Below are 19724 nucleotides of genomic sequence, written 5' to 3' on the forward strand. Positions count from 1 at the left end.
AAAGCAAGCAGAAGGAAGAACTATGGCTCTGTGTCTCCCCTCAGGTCAAGGAAGAACTGGTCCCCTGCAGCCCCTCACTCAAAGTCATGCTCAAGCACCTAGGACCTTTGAGTGAGTTTACTGGTGGCTTTGAACTTTTAAAACAATTGTTTATCAAACTTCAGAAAATCTTATACAGCACATTCTGCCCACAATATATAAATAAGACCGAAAAGGGAGATGATCTGGTTGAAAGAGGGAGTAGTATGGAGAGCCCTCTAACTCCACTCCCATACACCATCACTAGAATCCCTTCTAGGGTGACTTTGTGGGGAACACTTTCAACTAGTAAGAAAGGTCTTGTTTACTACTGATTACTTATGTTTGGACTTCAGCGTGCATGTAGAAATCAAAACTTAGGGGCTGTCAACAGTACTCATGTTCTTTCAAATTTTTTAAGTCTTTCTCAGAGAGAAATACAAGAAGCTTATTTGGAGGATGACTAATTGTAATAATAAAGAAAAAAAGCAGTTCAGATTGTAATTTCAAAAAGCAGTAGGCAGACTTAAATATTTCCAATTAGTTGAGAGAAAAACTGTTCTTGAGGTAATCCTAAAACAGTAGAAACTAAAGAATGCTAATCTACCAAGACGCTAGGTAATTTTTAAAGTCATCAAATTTGATTACTATAAAAAGGTATAAAAATTTAGATCTAAATATCTGAAAACCCTTAAAATGCATTTCCCTTTTGACTCACCTTTAGTTTATCCTAAGTAACCATGGTACTTTTTTAAAAAGCACTACACAATTACAATCTAATTTATTCCTTTCAAATCTGGAAAGCTATTTATTTAGCAATTTAGTAACAAAAGGCCATTTTATTGGAGAAGATAAATTAATCAGAAAAATCGCAGAACTAGAAGAAAGATTTTTATAATTCATCATAAAACCAAACTGGAATGTTTGTTTCCTACTTCCTCTCCTGTTTTAGCGCCTACCAATAAGGTAAAATGTCTCTCAATTTGTCCAATAAAATATTCCTTTATTTTATGCTACAGTTCATCAGGAATGAAAAAATATTTGAACGCATCAATGAAAGAGGTCAACAATTTAAATTCAAATATACCAGGTAATAGTTTAAATTGTTTGAAATAGATTTTTTTCCGCCTCTAAGATAAAAATTTAAGCTTACCTTCTGTTCCAGTTCATTTTTCCGATAGTTAATAGTAATGGAGTAATAATGTCTGTTTAGTCCATGAATTAACGCCTATATAGATAAATGATTAGAAGGACAAATTAGTATTTTTCATCTAATAAAATAAATACAACTGTTTGAAACTGTTGACATATCCTGTAGACAATACCTTTACCATCTTCTAAAAATAGCTTTTTATCCTAAGTAAATATTAAACTTTTTCTCTCAGCTACGAGTTTAGAAGTGAGGTTTAGAGGTACAGGGCACACATTCTTTAAAACATGACATAGAGCCGCACAAATTCAACAGTTTTAGTAGCCTTGCTCAGAGTCAGAGATATGATTTGACCTCATCATAATCTAACCTATAATTATTCATAATTTATAAATAATACATAATTTATTAAGTCTGATTTTATTATTATCTACATAGGGGGATCTTTCTTATTTCAAAAGAAAAGCCTAAAGAGACATAATAATATAATTATTCCTTCACCCACAACATTAATCTGGAGTTTCCATTTTTCTTAATTCAGTTCTAACATATTAAAAATAACTGTGTCTGGGCTTCCCCAGTGGCGCAGTGGTTGAGGGTCCGCCTGCCGATGCAGGGGACACGGGTTTGTGCCCTGGTCTGGGAGGATCCCACATGCCGCAGAGCGGCTGGGCCCGTGGGCCATGGCCGCTGAGCCTGCGCATCCGGAGCCTGTGCTCCGCAACCGGAGAGGCCACAACAGTGAGAGGTCTGCATACCGCAAAAAAAAAATAAAATAAAAAAATAACTGTGTCTGCATATGTCTCCAAATTAACGAAATGGAGTTTGTTTTTTAGTGGGTCCAGTCTCAGGCAACCTCACTAAGCAGAAATTTTTCCACTGTACTTGATCACCAAGACAAACACTCAAATCATCATAAAAACTGAAGCTAATGGCATGGCTTTATTAAGAAACAATAATCCTGCATGTGCTGTAATCCATTCACAGCTGCACAAATGTCTAACTCTAGCTACATAGGTTCAAATGAGGTCCAAAACAGTTTCTGTGGACCCCTCTGTCAGCCTTCTAAGACATTAAAGTACAGAAATACACCCTGGACATATCTTCAAGTACAAAAACAAAAAGGGCTTTGGGGTTAACTCTCAGGAATCTAAAGATAAAGCTAACTAAAACAACCACCACACTAATAACTGGATTTTTACAATGTAGTCTTAAGGTGTTGAGGTAGAAGAAGGGGTGGAAAGGAAACATTTGATGAGCACCTGCACCTGCTTTACACAATAAGTCTTCTAATCTTCACAACAACCCAGTAAGGTAGGCTGGTTCCATTTGTATTTTGACAGATGAGGAAATAAGACACAAATCTCAATTTGTCCTAGTTTATACCTAATAAAATGCAAAGCTGGGATTTGAACCCAAGTTTTTCTGACTCCAAAGCCCATGTTTTTTTCTATCATACTATGCTACAATGTATCTTAGGAAATTCTTAAATTAAGTCTTTGTACTTCAGGGATCAGAATGAAAACAAAGCATAGTCTTATTTTTAAACTTTGCTAGCAAAAATCGCCCTACCAAATACTAACCCGTTTTAGGTATGTACTATAACAATCCATTCTTTTTAGTTTAGTTTTGTTTTTGGTTTTTTTTGTGTGGTACACGGGCCTCTCACTGCTGTTGCCTCTCCTGTTGCGGAGCACAGGCCCCACGGCCATGGCTCACGGGCCTAGCTGCTCCGCGGCATGTGGGATCTTCCCGGATTGGGGAACGAACCCGTGTCCCCTGCATCGGCAGGCGGACTCTCAACCACTGCGCCACCAGGGAAGCCCAACAATCCATTCTTATATTCCTAACATCTGCTATAATAAAATGGTTGCTATATGAAATTAAAGTACTAGGAGTATCTATTAAATCCTTATTCATTTCAATAATAATCAGGAATAGTGAATTCAATTTCAGTGCCTAGATATGCTGTACTGTGTGAATCAAAAAGTGGAGCTAATCAGTGCCTCCCTTAATCTGTACTCACCTTTATGCAAATTAGGAAGTGCATCCTCTGGGTGGAAGAATTAGAAAAAGGTGCCCAGTGCTCCAAGCAAACTCAGCCTGGCTGGAGAGCAAAGTTTAGGCTAGATTTCAGGTGCCAACTGCCCTCTCATCCAATCACCTTTATGCAGTGCTTCAACTATATAATTCTATATAGTGGCCATAAAGCTAATAACAGGTATGGCCAAGAGATACAGAAGTCAGACAAATGGGCACACAGATAGGTCCACATTTTGGAGATTAACTGTACTGCTGAAATATACAGTTTGGAACTTGAAGGCACTACCTACTTGATTTTCAATTACATTATTTAGATGGAAGTAGTACAACTAACAGGCAGCATGAAAGATTAGCAGGGACAATAATAAAACAAATATAAATTTAAATCAAATGATATCCTCAAGCCATTTCCCAATTTCACTTACTCACTTGCTGTGTGCCCCCAAGTACATTCATCCCAAATCACAGGTAAACTGGCCATGTACAGTCCTCCTTCCATATAAACCCAAAGGCACAGGCTCTTTTATTTAGCTCAGTGAAAAACAAATTCTCTCAAATTCCCCATTCTAGTTGACATTGAATTACAAGTTGTGACAGCATACACCAAATATAAGATTAGCTTTACCAAGGGGGAGACTAGCCTTTTGACAGGGTCAAATTGCAAATTAAACATAACATACTAGCAAATGCCATAGTATGTCAGGCAGACAAAGAAGTTACATAATCAGGAAATTTCTCAAAACATCAATACTTAACTTTTAAATTTACACCTAACAAACATATGATGAATTTAGGAAAATTTAGGCAATTCTTCATTAAAACAGGATATTGTCCTGAAGCTCATTCATTAATTATTTGAAATCTGCAACAGTTTCTCATAGAAGCACTGTTAAAAAGCATGGTTCTATTCTATAGTGTTTATATTGTGGGCTAAATAATATTTCAGTGACTGACCTGGAAAGCTAGCCACCTTTTAGAGCACTGTTTCTGGGACAATACTTTTTGGAATTACTAACAGGACTTAGCTTATTTGCTTCTTGGATATCCTGACCCTTGTTTTCTTTGCTCAAAGGCTGCCAACCTTTCAAAGTAGGAAGTTCTTCCTAGGTTGGTACTATCAGTCTAAGATGCTATTTATTCTAGACAAAGAGTGGCTTGGAGGAGGAACTAGACAAAGCAGAGTCTTGAGATCCCACTGATTAACTTCCAGGTTATTTCTATGTTTCTTTAAGCTAATCTTTAGAGTAGAGCTTTATAATTTTGTTGGTATGACAAATTCAAAGAAAAGCACACAAATAATCATTACGGTGAAATAATACTTCACTGGCATTGTCCAGACTACTGAGAAGAGGTTAGAAGTTATAACTCCATTTGCTCACTGCTGTGGAAAAGCAGGCATATTATAAAATACACAGCTTATGAACTATGTAATAACCTATTTATAGGTTCTTGATAGGTTAAAAAAGTTTCATGCTCTTAAAAAAGGCATATTTACTTAGATCTAAAGATATATGTTTGCCTTAAATTATTTTACATTGATAAACTGAAAATGTGGTACTAAATATAATCCAGTAAACCATACTTTAAAATGAATCTTTCTTTATATAAATATAATAGCTCTGGAAAGAAACAAAACATGTGCTTTGTTCCCTTTAGGGTGGAGAACTGGGTCACAAATGGCAAAAGAAGACAAGAATTTTTGCTAAATACCTTTTCATACCCTTTGAATTTTGAGCTGTATATATACATTATCTATGCCAAAATTAATGAATTAATGAAACTTCCAAATATAGTATAAAAGAATGAGGAGCTCTGGTTATGTACTAGTTCCTACAGTAACTCAGTGGATAAGCTAGGCAAATCACAAACTTGCTGGGCCTCAGTTTCCTCACCTACAAAATCATCACAATGGTTCCTTCTAGTACAACTATTTTATAGCTGTTTAACAACTACCGAAAGCAATGTTTTTCAAATAGTTTAACTGTGTTAGACAATGCAGTTGTACTCAGGGCTACACTTAGAGGTTCATAACCCTAGTATAATGCATCTATGCATCAACAGCTACTAAATTTCCATTCAGTTGACAACCTGTCTTCATATACACTGTGGCCCTTAAGCATCTGAAATGTTGTTGAACAATTTTTAGTGGAATAGTTTTACATTTTTAGTTACTAAAATAAATGCTTGCTAACTCTCAATTCTATACATTTGACAATAATGGTCAAATGTTCCAAGAACAAAATAATACAAAGTCACATATATTAATAGAAAAGTCTACAGTACAGGCATTATACTCTTCCCTCTCTATCAGGATTATTAATGACCTCTCATTTAAAACATGAAAGTTCACATAAACGTTGTCTATTAGCTTTGTCTTGTGGCAGATACTTCAATATTGCTATTAGTGCTTTAAAAATAACATTTTCTAAAAGCAATATATGTTTCATTGTAGAAAGTTTAAGAAATATAGAGAAGGAAAAACAAGAAAAAAAATTCAATAACCCTACAACCTAAAGGTAATCAATACTAATATCATATTGTAAATATATAGGCACAGTTTATAAAATATATATTTTCAAAAAGGAGAACTTGCATATGATTTTATAATCTTTTTCTTAACATATTTTGAACTTTCCTCAATATATTAAATAGTAGTCTACAGTATAACCCTAATATTCCCCCCCCTACTTTAAGTATGATAGTAAAAAAAAATCAGTGTTAGAAAAGCATTAGTAACCACCCACATGAGTGCTGATGGTACCTGTTAGGTTCCTATTCCTACCAGTAATAAGCTGGTTTAGGAATAAGATCCCTCTAAATACAAACTAACTTTCCTTCAAAATAAAAGGCACGGCCTTTCTGAAAGGCTTCTGATCCCTGAGGTAAAGATTCTGCTAACACATCTTAAAACTCTATTATGAATATCACCATTCACTTCCAGTTCTTCTGGGATGCTTTCTTTCTAGCTTGTCTTAGAAAACTAAGAAATTGTTTTAAGGTGTGCCTTTGTTCCGTCACTTTTTGGCTTGATCCCATTTGAGTGTTTCAGTATTGGAATTGTCTCAAAACTGTAAAGCACCCAGATAGATGTTTTCCTGATGGACGCTATAAAAACTGTGAAATAAATATATATACATTTTAATTGGAAGCCAAAACAAACTAAAATGAAATGGAAAACAATGACGCTGTAGCTGTTATATACACAGGTCCTTTTAACTTTGGTTTGGAACCTGCTTCATAAGGTTCACCTTAAATTACAGACTATAAGGTAAAAATACAAACTGGACTGATGTAGAAAGAAACAGATTTTAATTATTTAATTAACTCAAATTTTAAGGTTAAAAACCAGTGTTTAAATTTAAAAGATGAAATCTGCAACAGGTGGCTGTTGACTTGCAATTAGTAAAAACTTCTGGCAGAAACACACCATGCAGTAATCACAATGATCTTAGACTGTGAGATGCTACTTAACAAAAAAAATAATATTTGCAAAAAAATAATGAAGCAGTATGATGCTATGGGGGTTATAAGAAAGGTCATTATCACAGGCTAAACAGGTCCAATAATATATTCTCTTGGAACATGCAAGTATGGGCTTGTCTGTACCCAATCAAAAACACTAGTAGCTTATTTCATCGTACTCACTATACTTTGCAGTTTTCCCTGGCTTCTAAGTAATTTTTTCAAAAGGAACACACCTCAATCCTTTGAAAGAACTTTTTCACTTTGATGAAGATTTCAGATGAGTGACTGCTGAAAAAGTAAGCATCTAAAAGTATAAAGTTATCAAAGTATAACCAAGCTTAGTTTAACTGTCAAAGCCACAACTCCCCAGAGACAATCATATGACAGAGCAAGGTTTCAGAAGGGGAGCAGCAATAGCTACTATAATGTCTCTGTCCTATGTGTTCTATTTAACCAAACACGGTATTTCTGTCCTTTTAATTAATCTTCAGAGAAGCAATTAACTATATAGACACAGGTTGTGGTGCATTTAAAAACACATTTAAAATAATTTTTGCAGACAATAAAGATCTGTGTAAAAACAATGAAGCATGTGGATGATACAAAGAAAACATTAATCACTCAGGAGGATATTAAGTGTCTGAATAACTGTAATAATGGTGGTTGACATCACTAGAAAGAACAAGATATAAACTCTAATCAAAAGAAATATGTAGTTGTGTTTTATATGATTTGTTTTAAAAGTAGGGATTAAGGCAAAAAAAGAAAAAAGAAAAAGGTAAAAATATTTAAGTACTATTTAGGAACTGCTTCTGGGGACCTCTTAAAGTATACAATAATTTACCATTATTTACTACTATAAGAAATGTCTACTAACCAAACCAATAATGATACCATGATACCTAACGCACTCCACCTAAAACCCCTATCAGTCCTTTACTACAGTGTTAACCGTGCAAAGCTGTAAGGTACTCTCAAGATTAAGGCTCTACTATGCCCCCCAAAAGGGTGTCCTCAAACTATGTTAGGAAAGTTTAAAGACTTCACTGAAAGCAGACTCATATGTGAGCAAATCTAACTTTTGCAACACTATTTCCATAATCTCCTTTTAAAGCACAAGAAAAATTAATTGCAAAACAAATTAAAATGCTAAGTACTGGATCTTAAAATGGTCATTTATAACAGGCTTTTAAAATGTAAAACAGTTTTAACACATTATCAAATACAGGTATTACCTGGATAGATGGCTTGTTTAGGTGACCCAGATTTGAGGTTGTTTGTCTTGGTTCATGTCCTAAGACCATCATATTAGCATTGATCAATCTGAAGGCATCAATAACAACCTGTAAAAACAAGGTGTCAGGTCATCTCTTTTTTAAAAAGCAAGTGATGGTGCCAAGCAACACTGGACAAGGCATGATCAACTTGCATCTGTTTCTGGCCTATTTCCAGAAAATCATTTAATTATAATATTAATAAAAAAGAACCTCCTGCTGACTGCACCATCAGCACACCACCCTCTATCTTGTAATGTAAGGTGACACCAATTATTGCAATTTTCATGAAGCAGTAAAGGAAAATATTAACTTTGCATCTTTATTATTGAAATACGTCATTACTAAACTTACACCAAACAGCCTTCATTGGTGCGCATATGTCTGTCACCTAAATTTTACCTAATCAAAATGAATGACAAAGAGAAACTAAAACTGAAAGTGAGCACAAGCTAAGGGACCACATCTAAAGCCCAGCCCTGTCACATCAATTATACTACCACAGTACTTGAAATGACAACAAAATTACAACCAGCAAGGCACTTGCTCCACGTATTCTCTTCTAGTCAGATACCTTTTACTTCTTGTGACTATAAAAGACTTTGTACCTTGTCTGATGGCCTTAAATGTCCAAGCCACTGTCAAGAATACGAGGCACAATACAAGAAAACCAAGGTCATCCGTGCTTTAAGCCAGGAACATGGTATAGAATGATACAGCCCTAAGTTCATAGTAAAGAAATAACAATAGGTATCCTCTTTTTCCTAGGTGTACTCAATATTTCTGTAGAGAAACACTTCAAATTCTTACATGATACAAATCATCTTTTAGCTCATATATTAAGAGATTGAACAAGAACCACATACTATCCGAATGCTTTTCTCTGTTCATTATCATGGATTTGAAAGAACTTGTTAAAGCTTTTAAATGTTGTTAAGTTTTATGTAAAGAACTGGGGATCTTAAGACAGATGCCTCTTCCAGGGAATGTAAATCAATTACCTAGAGAATAAACTCAATACATTCTTCACATAAAAATATCTTAAAGCAGGGTAATACAGTTATTTCTAGATTTGCCTTTAAAAGTGCTAAACAACTGAGATTTATCAATGTTTTAAAATCTATTGTCTACTAGACTGTTTCTCATTTGTATAATTATAGTTTGAGGATACTAAGGGATTAAAAAAAATTTATTTCCAAAATAAACCAACTGGAATCTAATCAAGTCTGAAAAATCTGTAGTAAGTATTACTAAATGCTATATGCTAAAGAATAAGATTTAAAGAAAGAAAGAAAGGAAAAATCACCCTTTCTAAAAAGCTGCCATGAAGGGTCAACGGTACTAATGAATACAAACTTACACCAAAGCACTATGACAAGTGACTCAATCTAAGGCCTCCATCTACTCCGGCAATTCCCCCCCCCGCCGCCCCAAAACTTTGAATTTTGCTTTTATTTCTAACAGTTTGAATTTCCCCAAAGATTCCTCTTGCCTTAAAATAAAACCAAGTATCCCCAGAACATGCATGATTTAATAGTTTGTGAAAACTTTTTTCTTTTTATACAGTAACTATAATCCAGACTTAACTTTCACAATTATGTATAAATAAATATGGCCTAGGTTTATACCTCTTGCTTATACTTAAACTTTTTTCTAATCATTTTCATAAAGTAATAAGTACTACTATCAAACATGCTTTAATCAGATATTATCATAAATAATTTCAAACAACTGTTTAAAAACATATAGAAGTAAAATTTTCTACTAAAAAGCACATAAAAATAAGATAAAATGTAGGCTAAAGAAGGGAAAAGAGACCATTTTGATAGACAGATGTACAACTTAAATAAATACAAAATTAAGAATTGCTTCCCTAACCAATAGCAGTAAATATTTAAGAGCAAAGCATCATTTTGGTCCAGTTGTTTTTAGAATACTTGGATTCCATTTAAAGATTTCTGTATCATTTGTAGAAAAAGAACACTTCTACAAAACTATGAAAATTCCACAATATATCACAAAATATCTTTTTTATACTGAATGCTTCCAAACTAGAACAGGAGACCAGCTATTTTACACAAGAAAAAAATCTCTGTAATATTTCTCTGGAATATTATAAACAGGTGTGAAACTTCATAAAAGGGAAATAAAAATACCAGCTAAAGAGATATCATGATCAATTAAAAACAGTCTGAAATTTAGAAATTTTAATTCTATTTAAAATTAAGAGAAAAATTCAAGAATTTAATATACTGTTCAACTAGTAAATGATGGCCTAAATGAAATGAAATGTTTAGAATGACGATTTCTGAGTAGCAATATGAAAGCCAATAGAAAATGAACACTTTACACCAAGATTAAAGGAATTTGCTGCCATCACTATAGCAACTGTCTTAAGGAAACTAACATGTTCAACAACCTGCAGACCAAAATTAGATTTAGTACACAATAAAAATATAAATATGGCAATACAGTCTACATTTTAATTTCTATACGATTTTATAATTGCTTTTTGTGCTGTGAGAATAAGTGGGTTTCTCCTTTAGAGCAACCTATCAAAATAGACTCCTTAATGTCCAGTGCACTAATGAGCAATGGGTGAAGAAGGTGTTAATTATGCCATAGTAAGATTCAAGAAAAAGCCTTGGTGAGCACTTGGAGGTGTGTATAGGCTGATGGCGTTTCTCCATGTTTATGTATTTACAGCACGATGCAACAGAATGACAGCAAAGTGGTCACTCCATGGATGAGAACAGAAATCTTAGGTACAATAGACTGAACAAAGAACCCCCAAGGATTAATTAAGTTATGGGAGGGGGGCAGGGGAAAAATTCATTTTTGGGGGCTATATGAATTTTCTAAATGGTTTGTTTTAAAGTATATATACATTAAACCAGTTCAGCTTATGTCTTATAAGGTTATAAATCCAAAAAGTAATTTAGCCAAAAAACTTTGCACAAAAACTACCCCTTAATATGTACTAACAAAAACTTCCAAGCTAAAGTATGACAAACATTTTCAGGAATATGAAGCTAGACTTTTATAATTCCTTTCCATGCTGCAGTCCTACGCACCACATTGAATCTCCATTCACCGGTCTGACCATTTAATTTTTTCTGGTACAAGTGCCTTGAGACTTTTCAGAGGTCACTGCAACAGTAGACAGCTTATAACAAAACCATTAGCAGTTTGGCTAGCTTAGGGAAACCTCTTACTTTCCTTTTTTGTTTATTATCACTGCATGAATCTGCAGCATATGATAGTTTATAATTTCTCAGGCTTGTTAAATTCATGTTAAAGGTCTGTTTTCTTGTTGAATAAATTTTGTTCATATAATGCTGCCTATTTCATACACTCAGTCTTTAATAGCACCTTTGGTCTATGCGCAACTCACAGATCAAAACAGAGGACTAAAATAGGGGTTGATGATGCTATTTACATGTGTGATTCCTGCTGTCTTCTTGTTAGTAGCTTTAATATAATAGAAGACCTTGTCTGTTTTGTAATTAACACATCTTTACTGGAGAGATATTTGGAAGTGATTGCTGTGAATATACTGGTTAGTAAAATAAACACAATCACACACCACTTTCTGTTATCAGACAAATTTGTGAATTGTACACATTATACCCCAGATCAACAAACTGTGATATAACAGCCAAGTAGAAGACACATATTTATATAACCCTTTATTTTTCTGAAAATATGTATTCACTCTGACCTTGCAAATATAATTAGCTTGTGGGATGTGCAGATTTCAGTACCATGGTTGCTTTACTAATTGCAATTCTTGGAAATAGATACTAAATATTTGGAAGCTGCCAATACAAAATAAAAACTGCATCTTTTTTGTACATCTGTCTTAGCTTATAAAAGCAAAATAGTTTTAAAAACAATACTGTGTTCCACATTTATTCCAAGCACACCCAAGGGTCAAAGACCTATCATTTCATTTTAACAACGAATCTGGTTTAGGACACAAAACTGTAATTATTTTCAAATTCAGTTTAATCCATAATTTTTTGGCTTCTTTCATGAGTATGGTACAGTTTATCCAATATGCTATTTATTTTTAAATTCATGTTTTCATATCAACTGCTAGGTCACTGAAAGACTAGACTAAATTTCTAAAGCACCAATGTATGGTTCCCAATTTTTACATTCAAAGGAGACTAATTTTTAAGTAAAGCTTGTAAAATTAATTTAATTCAAAGGTGTTTGAAAGAAAAATACACAAGCACTTCTGGCAGTAGATACTGTACTTCATAATTTATCTCCCTCCCCACCCCCCTCTCCTTTTTTGTTTAACAGTAGCTGCCTTTGGCATTCCCAGCTGCCCTTATATTGAAGTCAATGACTATGGGAAGTGTTTATATATAAAATGAGCTGGAAGAAAAAAAGCTTGAAAAAAAAAATTCAGACCTCAAAATCAATGTCAAACATCAAGAAAAGAAAAGAGTTACAATTCAGTGACCAGTTAGGTTACATATTTAAACACATATAAACCCACCACCATAAATAAGTCTCTAAATGACTATAAAAATGCTAGGTGTGGAAATCAAATACCCTTTATCACCCAGAAATGACCTGTTATCAACTGCTTAGGTTGTTTCTAGATTCTTTAAAAATTAAGGGTGCATGTGACCTGGGAAGTACTGCTGGGGTTTGTGACCAGTTCGTTACTTCTGCTGCCGTGCACTGCCAGGCATCTATAAGAGAAAAACATCTTATGTCTCTTGTAAGCCCACGGCATAAAAAATTCAAAGAAATCTTACTTTTTATGCCATTTCCAATGAAAAGCACTAAGAACTAAAACTGACTCATGCCAAATGCATATCACTGAATTGCTGTGATTTCTTAGTCTCAACTTTGCAACATGGAAATTATTTATAAAATGTCAATTTTAGCTCTGGAAAAGAAATTCCTATGTGTATGTACATTTTCTTTCTTCATCCTTGGAGAATTGCTTATTGTAGCTAGAGATCTGTAGTACAACTTCAATATATTGGGAGAAAAGGGGATGGAGTATAACTAGCATAACGTACTTTTTTTGACAAGTGAAGACATGCATCAAAATGCAAACAGTAAAGCCACCGTTTTGGATATATATACTTTAATAAAAACAAATCGATCTCTAAAAACTAGTATGGTGAAAGGTAATTAAACATTTTTAGATTCATGAAACTTTCTAAAAAGAATATAGTTATGTCATAAAATAAATTTAGCAAAATTTTTACAGTGTATGCATGTACTCAGTATGGTATAGGTATTTAAATGCTTAAGACACTCTGCAGTCAGAAGCCTGCCTAAGTTAGAATTCTGGTTCTAACACTTGCTAGTTATTGAGCTAAGATAACTGTTATTTAACTTCTCAATGTCTCCATTTGCTCATGAATGACACCATTTAATGATAAGATTAAATGAAATAATATGTGTGTACCTACCACTATAGTTCTCAGTGTTTTTAACTATGGTGCTCATGGACTTGCCTAGCTCAGATCTCCTTTCAATAGAACCTACTGTAGAGAGCATAGCTGACTCACAAACTCCAGATGGTACACTTTTGGATCCTCTGGGGGTTCACCCCAGGTCAAACCTCCCTTGGGCTACTCCCAGCCAATGTCTGAGCACAGCAGGGGTACTACAAACCTAGCCATTCCTGCCAAATAAGGGCTTCTTCTAAAGGACAACTGTCTCAAGGACTCCCCAACAGCCTGGCTGAAACTTTCTTAGGAACATGCTGCAGTCTGACGCTCTTCCTACCCAATCCTACTTTCTCTTTCTCCTTCCACACGGTCAGACAGATTGAATCCCATTTTGGCGTTTGCTTCTTGTAGCACTCAACCTGACCAGTAAACTAAGCAGAATACTGCTACTGCAATACAATGTTAAAGTTAGAAAAAAGCCACCCTCAAAATCAAATCAGAATTATAAATTTGGTATCCACAGACATTTGGCATATGAAAATACCAACAGGAAATTAGGGAGAGACGTTTAAAGACATATTTCCCTAGGAAAATTCCTAAATAAAATAAAGAAAAAATGTAACAGCTATACTGAATATTATCTCTTTAAAAAAATGACAATATGCCTAGAATTTTGATACTCCTCTATGATAGGTATTTCTAGAATTATAGGTGATGAATAAACAGTGAACTTAAAAACTGAACTCTTCAGGGACTATTAATGAGCTACAAGATACTAGCATCTCTGGGTCACTGGTCAGATAACCAACTCAGAGTACCAATCCTATCTGGTGGCTACTCTGTCAAGCCAACATAAAATGAGCAAGTGACTTCAGATTCCCCTCTAGTAGACAAATGAAAGCAACACAATTGGTATGCTTATTGACAGTCCCACATAAAGTAAAGGAATAAAAGGCTCTAGAGATTAAGGGCGAGGGCTCACCCATGTTAGAAAGGCAGTAAGGAGGGGATAAGGGAAATAAAAGACTTAACATACATTTCTTGTGCTTTAACATCACCTTCAAAGAAAAATACAAATATATCCTTCAGACTGCCATCTCTCAAAAAATATAGTCCTTTTTGTAGGAAAAATATGCAAAGGTCAATTACTTTGCTATGTTATCACTTTTACATATTTTTATTGGGCTTGTTAAAATATCATATAGAAATTATATTGTCTAATACTCAACAATCAAGAGGTAGGTATTAATATTCTCAATTTATGGAATTCTCAATTTATGGAATTTATTCTCAATTTATGGATAAGGAAACTGAGGTTCCGAGGACTTGAATACATTAAATGAGATGACAACCAGGTAAGTGATACCACTATCATTTGTACATACACAGCATGCCAAAGCCAGTACTCTTCATCACCAAGCTATTTGATGTAACAGTTATCCTAACACAAATGCAAGAAAAGATCACTCTTAGATTCAGTTACTTCGCTGCAAGGTTTGTGTCTTATTCACCACTGAATATCCATTTCCCAGCAGAGTACCTGGGGCACCTAATATGGTGCAGAATAAATATCTATTAAAATGAAAAGCTCCAAGAAAGCATTTTTGGTTACGTTTTTTGGGGGGTTTTTTGGGCCACACTGCACTGCATATGGGATCTTAGTTCCCTGACCAGGGATCTAACCCACACCCCCTGCAATGGAAGCACGGAGTCTTAACCTCTAGGCAGCCAGTGAAGTCCCTTTGGTTACCGTTTTATATAAAGTTTTACCACTGAATGCCCCCACAAATTCATTATCTATAAAAATCTAATCACTAGCTTTACAAAATATATACTTCCCATTTCCTTACCACCGCTCAGTTTTGAATTCATGAAACACTCAAACATCACAAAGCACTGACTTGTGTTTAATTAGGAATAAAAACTGTATACAGAAAAGCTATTTGGCATGTAAAAAGTGGCAGTGGGCATCTACTGAAAAGCTTACTACTAGTCTAAGAATAATTACTGATCATTAGAATAATAATCAACTATGACTTAGAAGAAAATTCACCACCATAATCAATTTCTACCCTCTTCAGGAAATTAGTGATAACAACAGACTAAATCCGCCAAAACTAAGTCCCAGGCCCAGAAACATCCTCACAATTAACAAGGGTTAATGTCAAATCATTTGAATATGATCTTAAACAATTAATATACATGGGCTACGCAAAGGCCTTTTATACAAAGTCATAGTTTCCATTTTCCGGTACAACACTGGCATTAAGGACAGGGAGTAGATCTTACTCTCCTGTGTGTCCACTGTATGCCTGGCACACAGTAATGATCAATAAATGTCTGTTGAATGAATGACCAGGGATCGTAAGATTGGGGAAAGAAAAGCATTCAAGAGGCAAAAGAGTCAATAAATAATATTCTTATAGATAATGGGACATTGTTTTAAAGGTTTTCCTATATCTTTACAGAAACAGCTGAATTCAAACTAATTTGAAGCAGATGTCTATCACTCAAATGCATAGCAATTACTAAACAATAATAAATTAGCTCAGAAATTATATTACTAATACAGAAGCTCTAAATTAAAAGAACAAAACTAAGAACTGTTAGTTCTATATCAGATTTATGCTTCTTAGAATTTTAAACATAAAATTGCTTTAAAATTCTTAGCTGACAATTTCTGATTTATCAGCTAAATTAATGTTATAATTTAAGACTATTAAGTCTATCAGGAATAGTACATGCACATTAGCACCTAAAATATTTTCTTAGACATCCTCACAGATTGTCTAAGAGTGTTATAAAACTTCAAATTGATACTAGGAGTAAAAAACAGGACACAAACAAAAGATAATATAGTAACTAACCTTGTTCCAAGAGTTGGATGAGTATGCTCACAGAGCTATATTAGGAATGGAAATAGAATTTTTATGTGTCCTATTTTCTATTTTTCTCTTTCAGTCTGAAAAACTAGGCAAAGGAAAGGTATGTGTATATATACAATTTGAGATAAGAATTATTCAGCCCTAATTAACCTTTATGGGATACTGATCAACAGAAAATCTTATGAATGACAGCTATTCTAAATATCTTTCACTACCTTTGGAAGACAAATGACATGATAAACTTGAACTCTAACTCTGATTACACAAGGCTCGGATTCATCAAGGTTAATGTCTATGAACAAACTGGCTCACTGACCTTGTCAATCTCATGTTTCACTCATTTAATAAGTGATCACCGCTAATGTATACAAATTACTTAACCTCACAAAATTAGTTGCAGTTTTCTTATATGCTAAAAGTCTGAATTGGTAACAGCTAGCTGACCACTGAAACATTCATTCCTGATTTTACCTTATATACATTTATTTTAAAAAAACTACTTTTTGCAGACACTGCATCAATTCCAAGATATGGAAACATTTCTCCCTTAAAAGAAGCTCCAATCTTGTGAGAGAGACAACATACAGACAGGTGAATGAAACACAAAATGGTTTTAATCACATCAATCATTTCAAAGGCCAGAATTTTAAAGTAATATATTCATTTTCTTTTTCATCAGCATGCCCCAGAGAAATATGTTGGAAAAACAGTAAGTGCTCAATAAAAAAATCAGCTGAATCAGAAGAGTGTTCCTAAATTAGTCTGAACATACAAAATATAAACGGGAAAGTTTTCATTTCTTTTGTAATTATTACCTTCATCTTCCTAAAGTGAGCAAGTTAGTAATTAATTTATAGACTTGTTCTTAACAACATTTTCAGAAATGCTCACGTTCTATTTTTTTAAATATGCTAGTTGTTTTTCCTGTTAAGTATCAATTATTTTAATCTTCAGAATAATAAAGTGATATTTATTGCACACCTTCTATATGCATGTGCACTGTAATGATTACATATATCACTTTATAATATTCATAATATAATACTATGAGATAGTTACTAAAATCCCTGTTTAATAGATGAGAAAGCTCAAGATTAGGTAAGTTGCTCAAGGTCATGCTATAAAGAAGAGATAAAAATTGGATTCTAATACAGGCCTGATCCCAAAGCCTGTGCTCTTTACTTTATGCCCAGCCTTTATGGTATATAATTTTTAATAGCAATAAGAAAATGCTAAAACAAAACTATTAGTGGAGTAGCTTAAAATTGTCACCATCTTAAAACTTTCGAATACAAAATTTCTTGGATAAGTAAAATATTTTCCCCCTTACCTTGAAAAAGACATGACCTTCTAGATATCTGAAAATAAAAGGTAAGCTCCTATAACATACATTCCCTAATTCTTTCCTCCTATATTTTGTAGTTACTCTTCAGAGCCCTACCTTTTCTGTAAAACGCTGATTAAAAGACAACAATAACAGAGTGATGTCCTTAAAATTCAGTCCAAACTTCATTTACTTTATGCAGTCTACACTGATTTCTGCCTACTTTTAATCTGCATTTACTATGTTTGCTATACAAGTACTATTTTATTGCATATTGACACATAAAAGGTTCTAAATAAGTATTTGTTGAATCATTTGTCACTAGCAACCAATTTAATACTTAGTTACAGAAACAAAGCAGTACCAGTATAATTTGTATTATATCAGTATGCAGTGTAGGATTACCAGCACATAACTAGCAGAATGTTATCTGGCTCACTAGTGACACTAAATGTATATGACTTATCTTCTCAAAAAGACTAAGACCATTTTTTATTTAATTTGTATCCCCATTAGCATACAGGCATATCAGCTCTACTTAAGAAATACCTGATGATGAGTTGATCTGAAACTAAACACCACATTTTCAGAAGCCCATTGAGTATTTCCAATCAAAGTAAATAAAAAATCTTCAAGAAAGTCCAGCCAGTGTGAAGATTTATTTGAGATAAAGGGGTTTTAGCGATTGTATTTTCAAAATAGAGAACAGACACAAAGATTGCTTGGAGTTAGCAGGTAACATGTGAACATTTTACTGACAGGAATCCTGACAAGAAAATTAGTTCTCAAAAGTAGTCATGGTTGTAGGCTAGTTTTATGACTTTGCACAAAGTGACTGTTCTTTTTGCCTTAATGAAGAAGTATAGTCATATTACAAGTTGAATTTACTTCTAAATTTGTTGCTGGATTAAGTCCAGCTGTAGGTTGAATATACAAGATAACAAAACATTAAGCAAGAGGTTGCCACCATACCACTTGAGAACTGAAGTTTAAAATATTTTAATATGTGTTTTCTTTACAAGTAAACTAAAACAGAATCTTAAAAACTATTTCACTGGTAAGTTTTGAGTGGAGCTCGCTGGTAATTTCTATAAGCTTACACTCCATTTAAATTACAAATGTTATTATCATTGATTTTTCGCCTGTATCATTTTTAAACATTTCCAAGATTATGTGATATACAGAGTGATATGGATTCTTTATCATATAGTACATTTTATTTTTTATGTTGGTCTCAATGTTTGGTCCTAGGGATGTCACAAAAGCTGACAGACATGAGTCTGTCTAAACTGTTTTTAATTAATAGAAAAATACTATATGAGAAAATCAATTAATATATAATACCTACTAAAAATAGTACACAGAACTCTCGAGAACTCTGAGAAACTGCAGCTCCTTCCTCTTGACTTATGTTGAAGGGAATGATATCTAAACATGTAAATTAAGAGAAGGCCCTGCAATAACTATGGTACTCATTTTCCATTCCTGAGTTATTCTAATTACATTGTTCATAACTGTCTAATATTAAAGAGCCAGTAAACAGCTTGAGTTCTGAAATTTTATAGACCTAGATTTGTATCCTTGTTCTGCTGCTTAATACACAATAGTATGATTTTGGGCAAAGTAATCTTTTGACCCTAAATTTTTATACCCTTTCATTGACAAATGGAATAATAGAACCTATTTTCAGAATTATCAAAAAGAATAAATGAGACAAGTTCAAATGATTATTGCCGTAATACCTGGCACATAGCAATAATTCCATAAAGATAAAGTCAAGTCACTATAAAAGGAAATCAACCAGTTTGAATCAATTGAGATTACAAAGAAAGAATCCATTTTTACCTAATCACTCAAAAAAACAGAGATAATACTGGGACTTACAAAAATGAAAATACAAAAATATACAGGAAAGAGGTATTAAAAGAACAGACACCCACTTAAATCCTTTATATATAGTCATTTAACTCTTGATCTAATCATTGCCTTGCTAAATATTTTGACAGCTTTGATAAATCATGTGCAGGGAAGGGGAAGGGAGAGTCCTATGTTATTCTTCATTTTCTTGTAAGTTTATATTCTTAAGTATAATGATTTAACTAGAACACTCTGGCCATGGACTTACTAACATCTAATTTA

At 33.7% G+C, this 19724-nt stretch overlaps 1 protein-coding gene across 1 annotated transcript in view; it reads right to left on the bottom strand.

The window, feature by feature from the left end:
- Nucleotides 1-19724, bottom strand: part of PSMD14 (proteasome 26S subunit, non-ATPase 14) — a 96586-nt gene that overhangs the window by 15945 nt on the left and 60917 nt on the right. Inside the window, exons 8-9 of the mRNA XM_060016686.2 lie at nucleotides 7912-8019; nucleotides 1172-1246 (exon numbers count right to left, since the gene is read on the bottom strand). Of these exons, the coding sequence (XP_059872669.1) occupies nucleotides 1172-1246; nucleotides 7912-8019 (183 nt within the window). The remainder of the gene's footprint in view (nucleotides 1-1171; nucleotides 1247-7911; nucleotides 8020-19724) is intronic.

Source organism: Delphinus delphis, chromosome 7 (genome assembly GCF_949987515.2).
Source record: "Delphinus delphis chromosome 7, mDelDel1.2, whole genome shotgun sequence".
Classification (NCBI taxonomy): Eukaryota; Metazoa; Chordata; class Mammalia; order Artiodactyla; family Delphinidae; genus Delphinus; species Delphinus delphis.